We start from the raw sequence: 19220 nt of genomic DNA on the forward strand, positions 1-19220 counted from the left end.
CAAGATTTGAGTTCTTTCACCCGGATCATGCTTTAAAGAATTCAAATTAAATTCCTGAGAAGAAAGCAATGGTACTTCTGAGTGGTTGACATTTTCTTCTAGATTAGGTTGATCATGAGAGCCCAAACTTGATTTTGGAACTTTGGTAAAATAATTCTTCACTGACTTTTGAGACTGAATTATAATAAAAAAATTAGTTAGAATTAAAGACACAATGTCAATCTTAAAAGCCAATAAAATAAAGCCTATTTAAGAGCATCTAACTGTGAGAATAAAAACTCAATCTTGTATATAGCAATACAACAAAAAACAATTAGTAACCTTAACTCCTTAAGCATATCCCATTTCAAAAACTATACCAAATGTCTCAATAAGCAAGAAAACAACTTAACCACAATCCAACACACATAAAAGGGAATTGATTACTAAATAAAAAGCTACACTTTGATTCTTTTATTAGCTAAAAATAAATATCTAGAAGACCAATTTTGCAAACAAACAACATTTAAAAATTAAAACAATCAAGGCTTGGGGTTCATGGATGGAAAATGGGTCAGCTACCCATTTCACAAAATGGGTTGATTAACAACTAACAAGAAACAATAATGGATTTATTGTGATTTTAAGTATGGTTAAAAAAAAAAAGAGGGAAAAAAAAGAAATGACAGAGTAGGAGGCGCAGTAGAACAAATGAACAATGTTAACACAATGAAAAAAGTAAAAAAACGTGTCGTTGCCGAGAATCGAACTTGATTTTGGAACTTTGGTAAAATAATTCTTCACTGACTTTTGAGACTGAATTATAATAAAAAAATTAGTTAGAATTAAAGACACAATGTCAATCTTAAAAGCCAATAAAATAAAGCCTATTTAAGAGCATCTAACTGTGAGAATAAAAACTCAATCTTGTATATAGCAATACAACAAAAAACAATTAGTAACCTTAACTCCTTAAGCATATCCCATTTCAAAAACTATACCAAATGTCTCAATAAGCAAGAAAACAACTTAACCACAATCCAACACACATAAAAGGGAATTGATTACTAAATAAAAAGCTACACTTTGATTCTTTTATTAGCTAAAAATAAATATCTAGAAGACCAATTTTGCAAACAAACAACATTTAAAAATTAAAACAATCAAGGCTTGGGGTTCATGGATGGAAAATGGGTCAGCTACCCATTTCACAAAATGGGTTGATTAACAACTAACAAGAAACAATAATGGATTTATTGTGATTTTAAGTATGGTTAAAAAAAAAAAGAGGGAAAAAAAAGAAATGACAGAGTAGGAGGCGCAGTAGAACAAATGAACAATGTTAACACAATGAAAAAAGTAAAAAAACGTGTCGTTGCCGAGAATCGAACCCGCGACCGCGGGCCCAATCACAGGCGCCTTATCCACTGATCCACAATCTCCATTTGTTAAGGGGATGCAAAAATAATATTTGTACATGCATAAAAAAATTCGCAGTATATATATAGTGCAATTTTCCGACGAACGGGGTTCGGTTGCCACCCCTCGCACCCCAGTAGCTCCGCCCCTGATTCAAGGTAACTGTTGTTTGCCCTTATGAAATATTCCCTCTAAATTTTGAATAATCACGGTAAGTATTACTTCTTCACCCCACAAAAAATGAAGGAATTAGAATGAGGGCAGAAACTTCTAATTCTCACTGTAAATTCGTATATTCATTATGAAATTTACATAATTAGAATCTAAACTGTTTATTACAATTTTTCAATTCAAAAATATTTAAAAGGAAAACTGAGACACATGTACTATTGCTAAAAGCATAACCAGCATTCTAGCTAAGGATTAATATTAGCAAGTGTAGCACAAATAAAATTGGAATCTAATAGCCAAATCACTCAAAAAAGGATGGAATTATACGAAGATGTCAATATTCTCACTCATACAATAAGCCATAAAATTCTCAAGGTAGTTCTGCATCGCGGGGAAAAAGCTAGGTCCCTGAAAAGCTCCATTTCTACACATTTTTTGTACAATATTGATTCTATTTTCTATTCTAAAAGTATGTTTCTTTGTCTTTTTAAGTGTGTGGTAGTAGTTCATTAGAAACACCCGGACAAGATTATATACAAAATTTGAGAATAAATGAAAGTAATTTAGACATTATTTGAAGTCAAAATTCAAATATGAAGAATGACACTGCGACAATGTATACCACGTGTGTATGTTGTCTATATCAAATATAAATTTTTCGGATATACATGGGGATAACCTGATACAAAATCTACTAGGCTTAATACCTAAATAGCTCCCTAAACTTGACATGTTTTGTAAGATAAACATATAAACTTATAAAGTGACCAGATAGACACTTAAATTTGTCCAAAATGTAATTTTTAAACACATTTGTCCATCCTAGCAATTCACGTGTTTTGTATTTTGGAATGAGCGCGTGAAACTTTTGCAAAATTGCTGAGTCAACAAAATAACAGTAATTTTTTTTGGCATACCTGCTTTTTTTTTTTTTTTTTTGTGGGCATAATTGTCTCTTTAGTTTCTAACCTTTACACTTGAGAAAAAAAAAAAAAAAAAGGTAAGATCTCATCTAATATAATGATGTACTTTCTACACTATAAACTCAAATTGATTAGATTTTGGTAAAATAAAATGTAATTTAATATAATAGCTTATTCAAACTTTTTCTAAATTTTCTCATAATTTGTTATAGTATTTCGTCTTTCAAAGGTAGGAAATAGAAGTTCAAAATATTTTTGAGTTTCTTAGGAATAAAATTTAAAAATGATGTTGAAAAGAGTGAACAGTTGCTCTCTTTTTTTCTTATAAATAAGAAATACATGCTTGAATTTTTTGCTTTTTTCTAGACGTTTGATGTTATTATTAATGAACAAAGCAAATATGTTATATGTGCACCGCTGGAAAAAATATCAATATACTCTGTCTTCAGTAAAAGATTCTCTAACCACTGAACTACTTCGCTTATTTCTTTCTTCCCCAAAATAATTATTACTATTTCAGTTCATTATTCAAAAAAAGTATACTTTAACAAATCGTTTTAGCTGAAGTTATTACAATTACGAATTAATTACCATAGTTATCAAAGTCTTTCTTGTTTAGATTGAATCTAAAAAGCACTCAGAAAACAATACAAGAAAAATCAATTAGCAATGCAACATTATTGTGCTTTTGAAGCCATATTTTAGAGAACTTAATTTGCCTGAGAAAGGAAGGGACAGCATGGGGGGATGAAGAAATGGAGGGAGTGACCTGGCAGTGGTGGGGGTGAGAAGTGGTTTTAATATTGTCAATTCTTTTGAAAATTACACGTGTCATTTAATAATTAGTGTATTTAACACATGAAAGCAAGTGTACTCCACGCACTAGGCCTTATGTGCATAAGTGTTTAAAAGATACACTTTTACCAAGTTCAAGTGTCTATCTGATCACTATGTAAGTTTAAGTGTCTATGTTATAAAAGGTGTCAATTTTAAGGGGTTATCTAGGTATTTAGCCAAATCTACTATAACCCCAAAAATTCGACGAAAACCGCTCCAATCTTCTCCAAATGAGCTCAATTTCAAATTTAGCTTCCCAAAGATATTTTCAAGCTATTGCAACAACACATGTTCAATTTAAAATTTTCAATCTTCAGACCCCCATTTAAACTTCAATAGCAGAGTTTTTTCAATTTTCCTTCTCTTTTACTCTTTACAAAATATCCGCAACAAGAAAAAGATGCAAATTCAATAGCGACAGAAGAAGAGAGAGATGATTAAGTGGCAAGAACATGCACTTCAAATAGAGAGGGAGAAAAGATGGGGTTTTAGAGTTTGTATATAATTAGCTATATCATATCAATCTTCTTAGTTAAATCGTTGATTTTCTGTTGTATCGTATCAATTTTCGTACTTAAATTGTTAATTTTCTATTGGGTGCCAATTGCCATTAATAGAAAAATGATGGAATTTTTACTGGTTATAGCTTCTTATAAGACATATTTAATGATAATAACTACCATTTTATTTATTTATATTTAGTAACTAATTTACTTTTTTTATTTATCATCTATAACTACATCAGTAAATTACAGTTATTGGTAAATATACACAGTTAAATACACTTAGTAACTGACCGTATTAGACGCTACCATATTCCCATATCCCAAGTTTAACGGATACATCATTATTCAACTTGATTTCTCTCTCATTCTTCATTAATTTTCACCGTTTTTTTTCTCCATTACCTCCTTCACGATCAACATTAGCAAAAGAATCTTCCGTGATTTTTGGGGAATGTATATTTCTTTAGAATTTTTCTTGCTCTAATAGTGTATTTTCATATTTTAGTCTTTTCTTTCCACCAAATTCAAGTCAATTGAAGTATTAAATTGCTAGGGTTTCAAGCAATTGGAAGTTAAATGCTTATACATTAATGGTAGACGGAACAAAATCAAACATGGTTACTCGAGGTATACATTCTACTCTTCAAAATTTTGGTTATCCTTCTTTTGATTTGGGGATTTCTCAACAACAACATGATGTTGTTGCAGGTTCGGCTGAGAGAATCATTGCTGAAAGAAGGACAAAAAATAAGCATGATCCTTCCCACATGCAAAGGCATAAAAAACCGGTAGTCACAAAATCAACAAAGAAAATAGATTCCGGAAAAGAGATGAAGAGGAAAAACGTCGTACAACATGAAGCATGAGAAGAGGAAGAGTTTGACCCAGCGATGAAGGAGGTATTTTTGAACTTCGGAATATTTTTTATGTATGTTATGTATTGATGTATGATATGTAATGGTGTATGTTATGTATTGATGAATGTATTTGATATATGTTATGTATTGATGAAGAGTGTTTTTTCGTATTTTTTGAATGTATGTTATGTATTTAGAAAATTGATGAACTGAGAATCATATTTTGTTTTGTGTATCTTATGTTATGTATTTGGAAAATTGGAAAATTGATGAACTGGGAATCACATATTTGGAAATTTGCTGAGTATTTGGAAAATTGATGAACTGAGAATCGTATTTTTTTGAATGTATGTTGTGTATTTGAAAAATTGATGAACTGAGAATCATATTTTGTTCTGTGTATCTTATGTTATGTATTTGGAAAATTGGAAAATTGATGACCTGAGAATCACATATTTGGAAATTTGCTGAGTATTTGAAAAGGTTGGTGAACTGAGAATCATGTATTTGAATTTGGAAAATTGAAGAACCTGGAACCATTTTCAATGTATGTGATGTATTTTAGAAAATTGATGAATTGAGAACCACATACTTAAGCAATTTTACTGTGTATCTGAAAAGGGTGATGAACTGAGAGTCATATATTTTGGAATGTATACATGGTTATTTAATCATTTGTGTACATATTTGTTGTAGTTATGTATGGTTCACTCTAATTTTCTTCATCAGTTTCATATGATATTCGTATACATATATTCGTTGTGTCTTCTTTTTAATTAACTACTTGTATTTATACAGGATGTTAAATTCTTTGTCCAATATCCTCCCAATCATGCAATACGATATGCTTCTTACATGAACCCGAATGTTAAAAAAGAATTGAAGGACAAGCTTACGGATAGACAGTTTGAACTCTTTTCCGAGACTATATTTGGGAAATACCTCGACATGCAGCATTGTGAAGTTCAACCACAGATGTTCAGGTGTTTTATGGTTAGAGAGCTGAAAAAAGTACCCTACTGCCTTTGTTATTGATGTCAATGGTTTCGAATTGACATTCCAGCTTTTCGATTTTGCATTAATGACTGGGTTGAAGTGTTTTGGGGAAAAAATTGTTGTTAACTCTAAGAAAAACAGACTGTTGGATACATGTTTCGGGGGTTCCAACAAAAGTGTGAAAAAAGGTGAATTGCTTGAATGCTTTGAGGATCAGAATTGGGGCGTTGACGATGATGCAGACGGAGATGCTGTAAAGATTGCATTACTGTATTTTATCCATACATACATCCTATCCGGTGAGAAAAACAATGTAGTGATTCCAAGGCTCCATTTTGACTTGGTAGAGAGTGGGCGGTACGTAGACTATACATGGGGAAAGGAAGCGTTTGATGATTTGGTCAAAAGAATTCACCATAAGAAGGATAAGACAAAACAGTATTATTGCCTTCGTGGTTTTTCGTTTGCTATGCAAGCATGGCTATACGAGTGCTGCTCCAACTTGGGACCAAAATTGGCAGAATTTGCACTCATTATTTTTAATGCAAAATTACATGGATGCTCAAATTAAGACAACGTACTTTTCAACATGTATTTGAATCATAATTATCTATTTTGATAAAAAACACTGAACTGTCAATCAGATTGTGAGTTTTTTTTCAAATGTATATCCACATGTATCTGGAGTATAATTATGTATTTGAACTATGTATATGAAATTATGTATTTGAACCTATGTATATGAAATTATTCATAGGCTCAATATACATGAAAATAAGTGTATATCTACATGTATCTGAACATATGTCAATCAGATACATGTATCTGAACCTATGTCAATTAGATTACTAGTCATTTACAAATGTATAACCACATGTATCTGAACATAATTATGTATTTTCAACCTATGTATATTAAAATAAACATAAGTTCAAATACATGAAAAAAATTCTGAAATATTTGATATTTTTGTATCTGACTTATTTAAGTACGATATTTTTGCAGGACCGTCGTACTTATAGGAATATTGTGCCGATCATCAGTGAGATTGAGGAACTTGGATTGCGTCCATATCTCTTCGGTAATTCTGTCTCGACAGGTCAACAACAGGTGGTAGATGACTATGATGATTTTAGTTCGACACCACCACATGTTTCTGCGGCCAAGCAGCCTCAAAATAAAGGTGTATCACAATCTCCACCTCACAAGAAGCCTAGACAGATACCAATGGTACCATCGCCATTGACGAAGACCGCATCTCCAATTACACGTGTTGGTAGTCATCCGAGTGGTGGACGATTGACCAGACATCATGGGTTTGCATCAACTGGGCATGCTCCAGCAGTGGAAAAGGAATCAGCTCCAATACCTACCCCCCGTCTGCTGTTCCTGTTGACGTCCCATCTACCAGCAAATCCTAGGATATCTCTAGTCTGAGGGAGGAACTCAATGAGTTTAAGTATAAAGTAAGACTTATTATTTCTTCTTTATCATATTTTTTTGTTTGTATTATATTACTGTTTATTAAGGTATGCAGTTTTATGTTTATATTGTTTGAAATTTTAGGTTTACGCCAAATTCAAGGATCTTCACAAAGCCATCAACGACAACTTTGCCAAGGTTTTTGAATATATGAAAGTGAATCAAACTACAGAAAAGGTATTAAAGATCCATACATATACAATTATTTGAAATTTTGAAATACAACGGATAAATAAAAGTTATCAATAAAAATATTTTTATCGGGTGCTGACAGTACGGTCCCGGTTCAGCCAGCCGACGAGTACATTCCACGGGAAGCTGGAGTACAAATGCAAACCGACACGGGTCATGCAGCGTCAACAGAGGTAATTTGTTGGTGAATTCGATGTATTGAAACTGTACATGTATTTTCTGATTGACATAATTGGATTTTTTTTTAATGTTGAGTTGTGTTTTGAATGTATTTGTTTTCCATCAAAATACTTTGTTGTATATCTGAGTGTATTTTATGTATCTGTAAAACTATCCAGTGTATTTGGTTCAAGTTTCTTCTGACATATTTTGAATTTACATTCCATGTATCTGGTTGCCTTTTTTTCAAATACACCGCAATTTTCACTGCGTCATGTGTTTATTGGGTATCTTGAATTACACTTTCATGTACATGGATGTACGTTGAAAATACTTATATTTTATTGATGTATTTTCCTTATTTATTTATTTAATTTCGCTATTTTTTTTCAAAGGGAGTTGCCATGCAACAGTTTGATATGCCTGATATTGGAATGGATCATCGCAACGAAAGTGGGGAAACATTAAAGGCATCTACTGAAGAACTTCAGCAAGGTGGTGATAATTCTGGAGAACAAAAAGAATCGACGGTATGCATAGATCAAATACATCTGACTGTTTCATAATATATATTGTGTACTTAATGTATTTCCATTTCTTGAATAGGAATACATAGTTGAGTTTCCCGACGACACCGTATCTGTCAAATCGCCAGTCGTATCAACAAACTCTGCTGACATAGCAGAGGTACTAGCCGATATTTCTCGCACAGGCTGGTCTTCGGGTCCCTCTCATGACAAGAGTGCTGTATTGCAGGAAGATCGTCATATTTTCGAGAAAGAGCCCAAAGTTGGTGAGAATGTGATTCCCTTATCTCAGTTTCTTTTGCCTGACGAGCTGTTTCCAAGCCAAACTCCCAAAAGAAGAATGGTTTTGCATTCATCAGTAGCCCGGAACAGGCGTCCTAGTAAATACCAAGTTTCCCCTTTCATGGAGAATTACGAGTCTGCTTCAGGAAAGTATATATAAAAAAGCATTAATGCATTTAATTTTTTGTATTGCAAAGCATTTTATATTGATCATATGTATTTTGAATATTTTCAGCTGGTTCAAAACACATCACTGTCCGCATTTTTAAGAAGAAGCATCCATTCGCGGAAGATCCTATGACTGGCCCAATCGACACAGAGCTTTTTGATAAATACTTGGAGTGGATTCGCAAGGGACTGCTTGTCCGGCATGAAAATAAGTATGTTCTTCATGTAATTTTTGTTGATACATTTACTGTTTAATATAAATATCAGCCATTTATTTTCATATTAACTAACTGTATGTATTTTGCATAATTCTTTCGTAGAAAGAACAATAAAGACTGTTACAGAAAGAAGATGGCAGCTTTGGAAAATGATGCAGCTTATACTTATAATTTTGGCATCACAGTAGTAGAGAACAAAAACTGGTTCTACCAGTTATTAATGAGTGGCCAGCCGTGGAATGATGAGGTTCAATAAAGATATAGATACATAAAATACAATATTCCATTTTTTTTAAGATTTATCTTTTTGATGTTTTTAATGTTTATGTGTTTCGATTTTCAGCACATTGACATGATTTTCTACTACTTGCGAAAGAAAGAAAAGTATGACAGAAGGAGCACTTTCAAATACACAACAATTGACTGTCTCTTCATGCGAACAGTTGATCAAACATATCTTGCATACAACAACGGAAACTGGACCCAATGTAGCCAACGAAGAAGACGATATATGTCAATATGTTAAGGGCTACAGATTGCATGCAAATGTCCCGTGTCATTCAGTTGACAATATTTTTATACCTGTCAACATCAAAGAGGACAATCATTGGATTTTGGTCGTACTCTCATTCAATGACAGGTATTTTATGTATATATCTTTTATTAGTTAAGTATTTTCAGTTTCGACTGTGTTTTAATGAATCATATATTTACGTATACTCTTTTCGGATAATCATTATTGGCATTCAGAGTGTACTTTATGTATCTGTAAAACTATCCAGTGTATTTGGTTCAAGTTATTGATATTTTTGGAATTTACATTCCATGTATCCGGTTGCCTTTTTTTTCAAATACAACACAGTTTTCAATCTGTCATGTGTTTCTTTTCGGTACGACAGGCGACTTTATGTGTACAACTCATACTGAGGCAGCGTAGGCCACTATGCGGTTGTTAGAAAGGAAGTGCAAAAGCTTGTTGCCCTCCTGCCACATTATCTACACATAAGTGGATTCTACACTAAAAGACATGGCATAAATTGGCAGAATCACCCAGCTAATACGGACATGACACAGAATGAGAACCTTCAAGTGGAGTATGTAGAAAATCTGCCGCAGCAAGACACTACCAGCATGTACGTATATTTTAATGTATTGCAATTTTTCATATACGGGGTTCATTCTAATAATTCTACTTCTTTTATAACTTTTCAGGGATTGTGGTGTATACGTAGCAGCGTTCGCTGAATATCTAAGCACTAGTGAAGGTATCCCAGCACAAATTGATGCAACAATGCTACGCAATAGGTATGGCGCACTCCTTTGGGACTATGCTACACGGAAGATCGATGAACATCCTATGAGTGACATTGAGGCGCCACCAAAACCAGTTAGGCCAATAGTGGATTATGGCAAAGTTGACAGAATTGATATTACTTAGGATTGATGTAGGAATATTTAATTGTAATTTCAGACTATGGCTATTTTGATAGCAAATATTTTAGATTTAGTTAGTTTAAGACTATCTTATCATTTTACTTAAGTTTTAACTGGAACATTTAAGCTTATTCTAATTTATCAAAGTTGTGTGATTTTTTTTTGGGGAATTTAGATGGATGTGTATATCTAGCTATATCTTGGATGCGGCTAAGTGAGGTACACTATAAATACGTACGCGTATTTAGATATTGAAACAAGGGGGTTATATGTATTTGAAATCGCCAAACCCATAAACATTAACATATTTCAAATACATCTGCAACTTTTTCAGATACACTGTTTAAATTACAAGTATTTGATGTATGTTGGAATCAATACTACATTTTAATATATAGTGACCTTTTTTTGGATGAATGTGTAAATCTGCCTACATTCTAATATACAGTGACCATTGTGTGATTTTGTTTTTTGAATTTATATGAATGTGTATATCTTGCTATATGGGTTATATGTATTTGAATTCGCCAAACCCATTAACATCAACATATTTCAAATACATCTGTAATTAAGATGACAGAGTTAGATACACTTTTTACATTATATATATTTGCAGTATTTTGGCACCAATAGTACATATTAAAATATAATAACTATTTTTTTTTAAAGAACTGATGCTGCCTTTTATATTCATTTGTGAATGAATTTAAAGATAACTATTCAATACAATTCTAAATGAAGATATCACACAAGTAGTATGTGAAACAGATTTCGTTTTTCATTCAAAAAAAAAAAAAATGCAAACCAACAGTGTATTTAGTGTAACAAATCTAAACTTCTACAAACAAAAAATAATTATTTCCTTCTAGGATCATTATTACAAGATCGTCTATTGTGTCCAGTCTGTCCACAAGTACTGCAAGCATGTCTCTTTTTTCCAAGAAGCAATTCAAATAACGGCTTATCACGCTTTTTCTTCGGCCTACCAAGAGGTCTCTTGTATCTTGGTGGCAAAACAACATCCTCTGATATGTATGTTGGAATCTTCCATTCCCGCTCGTCAGGGAGAGGATCCACGGCGACATCATACGTCTTCACCACGGTGTGCGGTTTGAACAATTCAGAACAGTAATCATCAGCCATTAGATTTTTCTTCTTAATGACAACCCATGCATGTGGGCATGGAATTTCGTCTATTTGAAACATCCGACAACTGCAAGTTTTGTTGTCCAAGTTAACGATGAAACGCCTTCTGGCATCATATACTGTGTACAAGTATTCGGTTGATGGTTCGACCTACAACAGATCAGTCAAATTCAACAAAAACATACTTCACGTAAATTCAAATACACATAAGTTCATGATTGCAGAGATTAAACCATTATAGTCATAAACATATTGCTAATTATTTTTCACAGCTGACTAATTGTATTTGATCAATCTAGTCAAATACACCAAATATGTGAAAATATTTGACACATATATCCAGACAACATATAATTAAATACAACAAATACAGTAACGTAATAGAATCAAAATACTTATTCAACTAATAAATACATGTTATCATTTTCATATAGATCTCACAGATTCCATATGATAAATATATCAAATACAACGAACATAACTGAATCTCAATCGACCATACTTAAGCAATTTGAAAAGAAACATACCGTCATACGTAAACATAGATACTCATTTATTGACAACATCTCCTGAAACTTTTTACCGAGTGTTGTGAACGTGTATGCACCATTTTTCCGGTTATTATAATTCCATCTTCCAAACATCTTCCTCACTTCTTCTAGAAAATCAAATATAGGAATCTCTCTTGCTGCTACAAGGTGATGATTAATAAATTCTGCTATGTTTGAAGTCATTGTCCACCCTCGGTTAGCAGTTGCATACACTCTAGCCCACTTCTCTCTTCCAGCCAATTCCAAATACTCTGCCAGCCGAAAATCTACCTTCCCAACTTTCCCCATAAGCTCATCAAAATCTTCCTGCGTGTACGCTTTTGCCATTGCATAAAACACGGGACTCAACACATCATGGCTCTTCTTATACTTCTTACATACGTTACCCAAAGATGTCATATGCATGCATAATGCGGCACATTCTGATAGATTCTAGAAATAACTTTGTTTATGCTTTCATGCCTATCGGAAACAATACACATGTTCTCTCTCACACCATACGCTTCCCTGAATCGCTCAAAGAACCACGTTCAAGACCTGTCATTTTCTGAATCTATTATTCCATATGCTAAAGGAAGTATATTACTTGCACATACCGCGACAATTAAAAAAAATCAGTTCTACATATTCATTCTTTAGTATAATCAAGCTGAAACGTGTATTTGACTTACCTGCACCGTCTAACGTGCTTGCTGAAACGAACGTTACGTTGTATGCTGTTTTGAGGTGGCTCCCGTCAACTACAACAATTGGCCTACAACAATCAAACCCTTTGATGAATACATACAATGCTATAAACAAATACAGAAACTCATTTTCGTCGGATTTTCGCATTCTTATATGTGAACCTGGATACGTTTTATCCAAGATGTATAGGTACCCAGGTAATTTTTTGTAAGAATCTGATGGTTCACCCATTAAATACTTCATTGCTTTTTCCTTAGCCGGCTAAGCGACCATATAGGACACATCCATTCCAAGATCATTTCTTACATCCTCCGCTATATCTTTAGGTGTGTATTTCCTCTTATGGTTGGCTACTTTTGGTTTTACAATTCCACCTATAAACCAACTTGTCGCATGGCGTTGTGAATACACCTTATCTTTTAGCGACATGTATGCTTGTCACGAAACTCCCTAACCCTGAACATTTCCGATTTACCAACGCTCGATGCCCTAAATTTTCAATCACACTCTTCAGACACACATACTAGTGTATAGCTTCAAATACAAACATGAAAACAAATACATTAGTTGACAATATATTAGATAACTACATTAAATTTAAAATATAATAGTTTAGAACATTTAAACACACCTTATAGCATTAGACCTCTCGGCACGAAAATTGAACCTGTTGGAAATTGCATAATTCGCCATAACAGCCTTTAGTGTATCTTTGTCCTTGTAAACTTGATCAACAACAACATCTTTTTGGTTCTTATCTCATATAACCAGATTTGTGTCGTTTTCGAATACAACAACGGCATTGCCACAACTTGAAGAAGCTAAGTCTCCACTCACTACTGTTTCCATAGCATTTGTTTGTTTTATGTAACCAATTTGCAAAACTCCTACTTCAATACAACTTTCACCAGATACACAATTATCAACGCTTTTATCAGTTGTAGTTATGCACAAAGGATACATCGCTAACTGTTTGTTCTCTTTCTTCAATTCCAGATACACCCTAACACTCATATCATTATGTATTTTCATTGGTGTATCGTTACCTTCAACGATATATTTGATGTATATGTTTTTCAGTTGCATGTCTATATTCAGCTGAGTTGCAACTGCTTGTAATAAATCTATATATGTCGAATATTCTCTGAAAGCCACTGCATCGATTTTGAAATTCACATAGCAGTTTTCATTGTTCCAATTACCCGAGTGTCTTAGCAACGACGATACATTGGACATTCTTTTACTCAAAATGAATGAATTAGTTGAGATTGATTACAACCTGAAATACATTATAAAATAATATACAAAATTAATACAAAAACCAACTACATACATATTTTCAAATACATTAACATTTATGCATCTGAGATAGGTAAAACACTATCTCAGATACATAAATACACACAGACATATATACATATCTGAAACATATTTCAAGCAGAAACTGTGTTTATCAAATATGCACATACATTCAAATACACCAGTACATATGATAATGAACACATGAAACAGTCTACCAAATACATAAATACCTATAGAATTATATATATAGCAATCCATTCTATACATTATGCCAAATACATTAACACTCGTGACAAACACAAGAGATATACAATACACTGTCTCAAATACAAAAATACATACAGAGACATCGTATGTATTTATGTATTTAGGATGGGAAAACAACAACATAGCAAAAAATCCAAGAATTGTGTATTCACAAATTGAAACAAACTATATAAATACGAAAACTGAATGTATATGTTTTCAACACACAATTGATCACTGGTCAAATACCCAACCAAGATACAACACAAAAATACTACATTCAGTTTTTTTTCCGAACATATAACACATTTATTTGAAGCTCGTCACTGAAGAGGAATTCAAAGACGAAGGAACTTAGGAAGGTTTGACAAATAAGAAGTAAAAAAAACTACAAAAATCAATGGCAATATGAAATACATTTTCAGTGTTTTTATTAAAAAAAAAACCACGTACTTTCGAATTACCATCAGAATGATCGTATTTTGCTGTGTTGTTGTTTTTCCTCTACAGTTGATTGGTTTGAATTTTTGAATTTTACGTTGCATTTGAAAAAGAATGGTGGAGAGAAGGAGAATCGTGAAGAATATGGAAATGGAAGCTAAATTTGTGGATCAGATTATGAAAGATGTTATTATGAAATATATTTTCCTATTTAAGACCAAATTAAATGCCTATTTCTAAGGGATCTGTTTTTAAAGATACAACTTCTGATTCTTTTTACTATACCGTAAATACATGCAATACATATGGTAATTAACTAAAAAGGTAGCTACGAAATGTAATAAATAAAATGGTAGTTACCAATGGTAAGAACCTATAATAAGGTAGTCATTCCTGTAAATTTGCCAAAATTGATACTGCTACCATGCCAATTGGCCCAACAGCAACTATCCTCAATCCACTACCAAGAGCCCGCTTGGATTGACTTATAAGTTGGTCAAACCAGTTTATAAGACAATTTAACTTATTTGGGTGTTTGACAAAAATAGAAAACAGCTTAAATTAAGTTAAAAAGTCTTTAAAATAAGCCGAAACCAAGAAGTTGCTCGGCCCCAACTTATTTTTTTTGGGCTTAAAAGTCATTTTGGTTTGACCAACAACTTTACCCTTTTATTCCTTATATTTTCTGTTAATTCCAATACTACCCTTACTTGTAAAAATCCTTTAAGCACTTTTATCCAAAACGTAACTGCTTATTTATAAAATAACTTTCAATAATTAAAAAGTACTTTAATCACTTATGCTTAAAAGCTACTTTTTTTCCAGCTAATCCAAACGGGCTCCAAGTCATTTGATATAATGATGAGGGATATGAACCCTCAAAATAAAATGTGAAATTATCTTAAATCGCGTTTGGTTGAATTTTTTACTCCGATCTCCAATATAAGCAGTATTAGGATTATTCATAGCATATTTGAAGTATTATTGGGTGGCAAAACTAGTCCAAACCCATTTGATCCGCCCAAATTTTAATGGGTTTCGACTAGAGTAATTTTGAAGAGGAGCTGATTTGGACTAGCCCAACTTGACTCATTATAAATCATCAACCCAAGCTGACCCATTAAATGAGCCAAAACTGACACATCAATTGCCATTTGTTCAAAAGTATAAAACCTACAAAACATGATTTAATCTTTTTTAATCATTTTTTTTACATTTTTAATTTTTTTAAGAATTATTTTCTTATAATTTTTATTTTTAAAATTTAATTTAATTTTTAAAAAATTTTATTTCTCTATTTCCAAAATTTATTTAGATATCATTTTCAAAATGTCGTTTATTTGGAAAAGCATGAGCGAGAGAATATTTGCAGTTAAAAAATATCAATATTTAATGTTTCAAAATATTTTAAAAGTGGGTTAAGTTGGGCGGGTTGGATTATGCCCCATCATTTAGCCCATCTTGATCCGGCCTATTTTAGCCCAAAGAAGCTTTGAGCAGAGTTGGACATTTGCCCATCTATTGTTTCAACCATCTTGACCTGCCCAACTTTAGCCCAAACAGCCCATGTGTCAGACCTTACACTACACTCAATGTGAGATATTATTAATCGTAGGATAAAATAACAAATGATAATTTGTTCTTCTACAAAGCAAAGTCAAAGTTAAAATTGAAAATACAAATCTATCTTTTTTTATTATTTTTTATAATAAAGCAGCCACTACATTTTTTTGCACGGATTTCCCTTCTTTTGGGGTGGTCTTTAAATTTTGCCCCTCATATTTGTGTTCTTTAAGTTTTGCCCCTCATATTTGTGTTCTTTAAGTTTTGCCCTTCGCTTGGATACCTGAGGTTCTGGGTTCGAACCCCCGCTCAGACATAAAATAAAAAAATAATTTCGCAAGGCAAGGCTGGGGGGAGTGTATGCCGGATCCGGCATACAATCCTTAAGGAAAAACTAATGTTATGCCGAAGGGGGCAGACTTTGCCTTGAGACATTTTTTTATTTTATTTTTATTTTTTTTTACTTTTCAAGGCAAACTTTTAATTATGCCTTAAGGAAAAGTTCCGCCTTATGGGGCATACTTTTATTTATGCCTTAACTAAAAGTGTGTCCCATAAAATATAACTAAAAGTATGCCCCATAAGACGGAAATTTTCCTTAAGGCATAACTAAAAGTTTGCCTTAAGGAAAAGTTCTGCCTTATGAGGCATACTTTTGGTTATGCCTTAATTAAAAGTCTGTCCCATAAGGTATAGTTCCTTAAGGAAAAGTTTTGCCCCATAAGGCATAACTAAACTATGCCCTGAGGAAAAGTTATGCCCCCTCCGGCATAACTTTAGTTTTTCCTTAAGGACTTTATGCCGGATCCGGCATACAATCCTTAAGGAAAAACTAAAGTTATGCGGGAGGGGGCAGACTTTGCCTTGAGACATATATTTTTTTTTTTATTTTTTACTTTTCAAGGCAAACTTTTAATTATGCCTTAAGGAAAAGTTCCGCCTTATGGGGCATACTTTTAGTTATGCCATAACTAAAAGTGTGCCCCATAAAATATAACTAAAAGTATACCCCATAAGGCGGAACTTTTCCTCAAGGCATAACTAAAAGTTTGCCTTATGAGTCATACTTTTGGTTATGCCTTAATTAAAAGTCTGCCCCATAAGACATAGTTCCTTAAGGAAAAGTTTTTCCCCATAAGGCATAACTAAAATTGCCTTGAGGAAAAGTTATGCCCCCTCCGGCATAACTTTAGTTTTTTTCCTTAAGAACTTTATGCCGGATCCGGCATACACTCCCTTCAGCCCTGCCTTGCGAAATTATTTTTTTATTTTATGCCTGAGTGGGGGTTCGAATCCAGAATCTCAGGTATCCAAGCTAAGGGCAAAACTTAAAGACCACAAATATGAGGGACAAAATTTAAAGACCACCTAAAAGAAGGACAATTCTGCGAATTGGCCCAGCCACTAAGCATACACTTAGTGACTTTTATTTTATTCATAAATAAAGTGGGTCCGGTCCTTACATCAAAAGCCAAGAATCTCAAATAAGCAACTACACAAACACAACACCCAACCCGACATATACAGAGCTTCAAACAAAAATAGGGTTTCTTCATCTTCAAATTCGCTTAATCTAGATGGTAACTCTTCAATCCAGCAACAAATCTTTCAATGAATCAACTCCGGCTGATGAAAAACATAGTTCGTGTGACAGCAAGGCTCAGACGAGTGGTTTATGACCTCAAGAAACTCATTCAAAACGTACTTGTGATTCTTTGATTCCTCTCCTAGCTTATGAAATTGATTTCCTGTGTTGTAAACATACTTGTGCTAGCTACAAATCTTGAAAAATCTCCTTTGAATCTCTGCATCTGCTCCGATAAAGTGCTGTTATTTGTTGTGTTTCGAATTTCTAGCTTTTCCATCTTGGGTCTCAACAAATCAAGAGTATCCCTGTAATTTAACAGATTTCATGTGTCTTGAGTAAGTAGTAATCAGGTAGCCTGTGGTCGACCCCATATATATGTCCCTCTAAGCTCTCACCAGAGACATGGTTAACAACCACCTCGAGATTTTCTCTAGGCGCTGAAAATTAACTAAATAAACAAGATGACAATTTTCTGCATTCGACAGGGATGGTACTGTGCTAGAAACTAGAGAAATAGGATTCGGAAATTAAAACTAAGACCTCTAAATTACAGTGCAAGTTACTTCCCAACTATTGCTAACCCTTCAATAGGATGAGCCATAGAGCTAATACCACACATTGAAATGTTGTCAATAGATAGGTTGCTAATTACACTTATAATCCATTAGATCTGATAGCTTTAGCATTTCTAATCCTCAGACTGGGAATTTCCTGCTGGTCCAAATTAAGTATTTTCCTCCCTACACAAGGTAATTCATTAAAAGTAGAAAACTTCGATGTACATGCAAATTCAAAAACATAGTTAGTTAAAAAATTAGCCAAGTTGTTCCCCTCTCTATATACATGTTGTATTTTCACATTGAAGTTGTCCGTTAGCTTCTTAATTCAATCCACTTCTGTGATAATACACCATGGTGGCTCCCACTGTCCTTCCACCACCTTCTTTAACACTAATGAATCAGTTACCAAAATCAAAGGGTGATACTCATTCTCTACACAAATCTTCAGCCCTTCCAATATTGCTTTTGCTTCTGCCATCACATGTATTTGTAGAAGATCCTATTTCAGCACATTGAGCAAAAATTAAATTCCCTTGCCAGTCCCTCACACAAAACCCATAGGAACTAGGTCCAGGGTTCCCTCTTGATGGCCCATCTGTATTACACTTGTACCACCTTTCCAAAGGCATCTTCCATTGAACAATTTTGTGATTATCCTAGGCTGAATATTTTCCAGATGGTTGACCAACTCAGGCCATATAAATGGTAAATTATTCAGCCAAGGATATTTCATTCTAGTGAAATAATACAAATTATTGTTCACCTCATGCACCACCCTTCTAAAGCTCACATATCCTCCCATGCCTTATTGTATTTCTTCTTTTCCACAGTTCCCAAGTAATCATTGCTGGCATAGCTTGAATTATTGGTTTGACTTTTTCATCACATTTTACTGCCCACACTGCCCTGATAGTTTGTTGTAGTTGCACCATCTTAATCTGTAAGCCTGCTGCCTCTAAGAAAAATCTCCATACTCCCACTGCAAA

General features: G+C 33.4%; 1 protein-coding gene across 1 annotated transcript; it reads right to left on the reverse strand.

Annotated features, from left to right (window-relative positions):
* Positions 1–11005: 11005 nt before the first annotated feature.
* On the reverse strand, positions 11006–12174 carry LOC132637308 (uncharacterized). The gene is made up of 2 exons (XM_060354420.1): positions 11824–12174; positions 11006–11446 (listed from the first exon to the last, which is right to left on the reverse strand). The coding sequence occupies exons 1-2, from the start codon at positions 12172–12174 to the stop codon at positions 11006–11008; spliced, it is 792 nt and encodes a 263-aa protein (XP_060210403.1).
* Positions 12175–19220: the final 7046 nt, after the last annotated feature.

This window comes from Lycium barbarum, chromosome 4, assembly GCF_019175385.1.
Source record: "Lycium barbarum isolate Lr01 chromosome 4, ASM1917538v2, whole genome shotgun sequence".
NCBI lineage: Eukaryota > Viridiplantae > Streptophyta > Magnoliopsida > Solanales > Solanaceae > Lycium > Lycium barbarum.

Excerpts from the sequence above, each read along its gene's own strand:
- LOC132637308 (XM_060354420.1), bottom strand. The coding sequence starts at position 12,174 with ATGGCAAAAGCGTACACGCAGGAAGATTTTGATGAGCTTATGGGGAAA. Across the intron at positions 11,447-11,823 it reads ATCTATGTTTACGTATGACG|GTCGAACCATCAACCGAATA; the intron begins GTATGTTTCTTT and ends GATCTGTTGTAG.